Genomic DNA, 4,151 nt, shown 5'->3' on the forward strand with positions numbered 1-4,151 from the left:
ATCAAATAACTTCTGGATGACAGGTCAAGAGATTAGGGGATGCAAGAAGGCAGCTCAATTTATTTCTTCTGTGTAAGAGGTTTCAAACCTATCTTACAGAAGAACACCATAAAATATGAGCTGTTTGGGGATGACAGAAGTGCACGTGAAGCTGTTCCTTTCTGCAAATAATTTTAAAAGGGTCTGGATGGACTGAGTGACTACACCCAAGCCTAGGCAGCCCCTTGACATGTGAGAGACCAGGATATAAGTCACAGTTTGAGACACCTGGCCCTCCCCCTGTAACGTATGAGGGCCTCAGCTCCTAATACCTTAGTCCTTTTGCAAACACCAGTACAGTTGCTTTAGATGTTTTAGAAAACTGGACTCAGTGAAGGGAGGATTTTGTCCTGTGTGTCTTTTTAGGGTTCCAGTTTGTCAGCCCAAGCGGGGCAAGTATTAAGATCCTTTAAGAACTGACAATTGTATTTATTTACAGAGACTTCAGTAACACAGAGACATTATGTAGTGAACAGAAATACTACTGTGAAACTTGCTGCAGCAAACAAGAGGCACAGAAGAGGTAAGTAAAGAGCAGGCTGTTTCACCATGTCCCTCCTGGGCTTTGACAGATCTGTTCCTTGATATCTATCGTGTTTAGATACCTAGGACACTTACACCCCAGCTGCATCCTCTCTCTGGGCCAGAGAACCTACAGACAGATTCAAAGCTATTGCATGTGTCTCAGTCCAGAAGCTACGGCTAGTTGACCGCTGTTACTTACAAAGTGCTTTTATGATGCAAACGTTTAGTCCTTAAGGAAAGACAGAATGGCTGTAAACTGGTCACGTCTGTATCTTATGCGCTTGAATGATTTTGCAGGATGAGAGTAAAAAAGCTGCCAATGATTCTTGCCTTACACCTCAAGAGATTCAAGTATATGGAGCAGTTGCACAGGTATACTAAGCTGTCTTACCGTGTAGTATTTCCTCTGGAGTTACGTCTCTTCAACACATCTGGCGATGCTGTCAACTTAGATCGGATGTACGACTTGGTAGCTGTTGTTGTTCACTGTGGAAGGTAAGATACTGTCACGTATATCTCAAGCTGTTGCCAGACATTTCCCGAGGACAGAGGCATGCCTGATAAAACGTGGGGAGAGAGGGAGGAAGGGAGGAAGGATATAAACCCTGCTGCTGCTCAGCTTGCCTGTGTCATGGTCTGAACCTCTTGGCCACCCGCCCTCATAGTAAACCTGCACTTGTTTAAAACATAATGTCTCCAGCCTCCAAAAGTCATAAGATTGGCTTAAATTAACGGAGGTGTCTCCGTCCTCATCAGTCCACCTAGAGCTTGGGAGCCAGTACTCCGTTAGGAGCAGAGGCTGCTAGCGTGTAGGCCTTCCAGCAGATCGCCTTGGCCTCCTGTCAAGGAGTGAAAACGATAGCTTTAATAAAGCTTCTCGCATACGGGGTATTGCCAGCCAGGAAACACACAGAAAAATCCTTGGAACTCTAGGAATACGACTTGTTCTCCCCCTTCACAAAGGCTGGATGTAACTAACTATTCACATTCGATACCAAACAGTTTTCTCCCTTAAATTATTTCATAATGTTTTTAAAATATTTGTAATAGTTGATGCCTGCCGTGAGCAAATGGTTAAGTGTTTGACGGGTTAATTTGCAAAGGGTCATGGCACAGGTGAAAACAACACATTTAGCTTTCAGTTGCTGAAGTCTTTGCAACAAGTCCGTAAAATGCGAGAGGAGTCCGTCTGCTGCACCACCGGGAGTGGGTTCGCGTAACATTTAGTTAGGGTTCAGTCTGCTTGCATATAGAGATGTGACTTATCAGAATGGACATGACAGTACCTTCAATTTTTTGGGGTTTTGTTTTGCTTTCTAGTGGACCCAATCGGGGGCATTATATTACTATCGTGAAAAGTCATGGATTTTGGCTCTTGTTTGACGATGACATTGTAGAGGTCAGTATGCTGAAGGTCGTGAGCATGACGTTTGTTTTTGTGTTCTGTTCTCTCTCTGGGGTTAAGATTCTGATCCAGATCTGGGTACAGATTACTAGTCTGCAAAGCCACAGCTGGGTTGTAATGTGACATTTAGCTCAACTCTGTTAGGAACTAAGATTGCAAACAAAATGATTAATCCTGTAGTTCTTACTCTGTCAATGTCAGAGGGGGTTGTTTTATTTCAAAGCAACATCAAACATTTTTAATATCAGGCATCAAGGGTTTAATTTGGACTGTTTTCATTATTTATGGAACATTTACTCATATCTAATAAAATCAATTTAATTCCTCAAAACCTAAAATATCCAGGAACCGTTTTGCAATCCTTGGCAACATCACTTGGCAAAATTGGACTGCATAAAGTTAGTGTTGCTGTAGAGTTTTTCATCTTTGAACAAGTGGGGAGTTACAAGAAAGTCTGGATTCTGTATTTGGCCTGGGTTTGTCTGGATGTAAATTAGTACAAGATCTGGCCCACAGCTATTACAGATTCTGTCTAAGCCTGCTGCAGTTCATTCCTAAGCAAACCCTGTATGCCACTGTGGCACTTGGCAAAACTGGGGTCTTCAGTCTGATTCTCCTGGAGTGAATCCAACGGGGGAAAGTCAGCCCTGGGACATTGGATGGGGCATGTGTTGAAGAGGGTTTCTGGGAATTTCAGAAAGGTGGGGTCACATGGTCATGTTTATGTGTTTTAACCACTAGTAGTGTTTACTACTGCATTCCAAGGAGTCTCTGTTATTGGATAAAGACTAATTCAGTTAGGTCCTCTGAGACAAACATTCCTATTGACTTCCATGAGCGAAACCAGTAGGGCTTAGCCCCTGAGCGTTACCCTTTCACTGCTTAAATTGCAGAGAGAACTTGCTAATTGCTACCCTGATACAAACAACTGCATTTTTCTTTTGTGTTTATACTGTCATTTCATCCATGTTTGTTATTTCTTTTACCTAACAGCACCTTAAACGATTTCATTTGTTTTGCAGAAAATAGATGCTCAAGCTATTGAAGAATTCTATGGTCTCACCTCTGATATATCAAAAAATTCAGAGTCTGGCTATATTTTATTCTATCAGTCAAGAGAGTGACTTGGCAAACGGTGGCAGTTACGCACAACAATGCTGCACGCAGAAGAAGGTGATGGCCCCCCTGGACTGACTTTCACACAGACCACGTCTTGTACGGTGGAACAACAATACGCTCTGTCTCCTATTAAACGGTCTATGTGGTACTGAGTATAACCAATCCATTTTTGACATGCGGAACTTTGTTTTGGGAACAGGGAGGGGGGTGTTTGTCGTTTTTAAGTCTGATTGAGGAGTTAATTGCAGTCAGATTTTACTGGAATTTATATGGACTAACATTTACAGATAATAACATTTGGATGTCGGTTGTTAAACCCAATCCAGCTAGAGCAGTATTTTGTATGGAAGCGATCATTGCATTTAGGGCAAAATTATTTAAAACTTTCTAAATGACTTTGGGGTTTGTTGACTTAAAAAGCATTCCTTTAAATACATCCTGACACATACTTACCCCTTTGAAGCGTAAGGAAAAAATATCTGTTTCTTGATGATTGGAATTGTGGTTGCATAGGGGATTTTTTTTCACATGTTGTTCCCTCCTGCAAAAAAGATGTTCTTCCAAAATCATTTAAGGTTTGGGTTGTTAAAAACTTTCAGTAAATAACCTCAGGCCTAAAATCCGCATAGAGGGATTTAAATTACAGTGGAACTAAGTAATTCTGTATGTCCAGTCACTTTGTTTATCCTGAGATAGTGCAGATGAGGTGAGATTTCAGACCTTTGAAAGCACGGGAGTAAAGGGAGCGAGATGACAATATGACATGGAAATAAATCACGTTTACAGAGATTGACCTTATCTTTCTGATAAAACAATATCATAGATTGTTTACTTAATTGAGTTTGCAGAGATTGCGACAGCGCTCATGAATAACATATCTGTCAGGTCTGAAATGGCACGGTCCATTTACACAAGTCTGGTTGGTACAATGCGTAAGACAGGGCTTGATCCTGTAGTTTTCCGAATACCTGTAGGTCCCATTTTCATTTTTCAAGGCAGAGTGAGTCCATTTCTTAGCAACACACTGTCACGTGTGTATCATCTCCAACATTTTGGCCATGTT

At 41.6% G+C, this 4,151-nt stretch overlaps 1 protein-coding gene across 1 annotated transcript; it reads left to right on the forward strand.

Annotated features, from left to right (window-relative positions):
- The first annotated feature begins 74 nt into the window (after positions 1–74).
- On the forward strand, positions 75–3,503 carry LOC104506722 (ubiquitin carboxyl-terminal hydrolase 46). The gene is made up of 5 exons (XM_010147765.1): positions 75–79; positions 481–562; positions 862–1,059; positions 1,885–1,963; positions 2,992–3,503. Exons 3-5 carry the CDS (start codon positions 863–865, stop codon positions 3,091–3,093), a joined length of 378 nt encoding a protein of 125 aa, XP_010146067.1. The 5' UTR covers positions 75–79; positions 481–562; position 862; the 3' UTR covers positions 3,094–3,503.
- Positions 3,504–4,151: the final 648 nt, after the last annotated feature.

The sequence above is a fragment of the Eurypyga helias genome, unplaced genomic scaffold, assembly GCF_000690775.1.
Source record: "Eurypyga helias isolate BGI_N326 unplaced genomic scaffold, ASM69077v1 Scaffold22972, whole genome shotgun sequence".
Lineage (NCBI taxonomy): Eukaryota > Metazoa > Chordata > Aves > Eurypygiformes > Eurypygidae > Eurypyga > Eurypyga helias.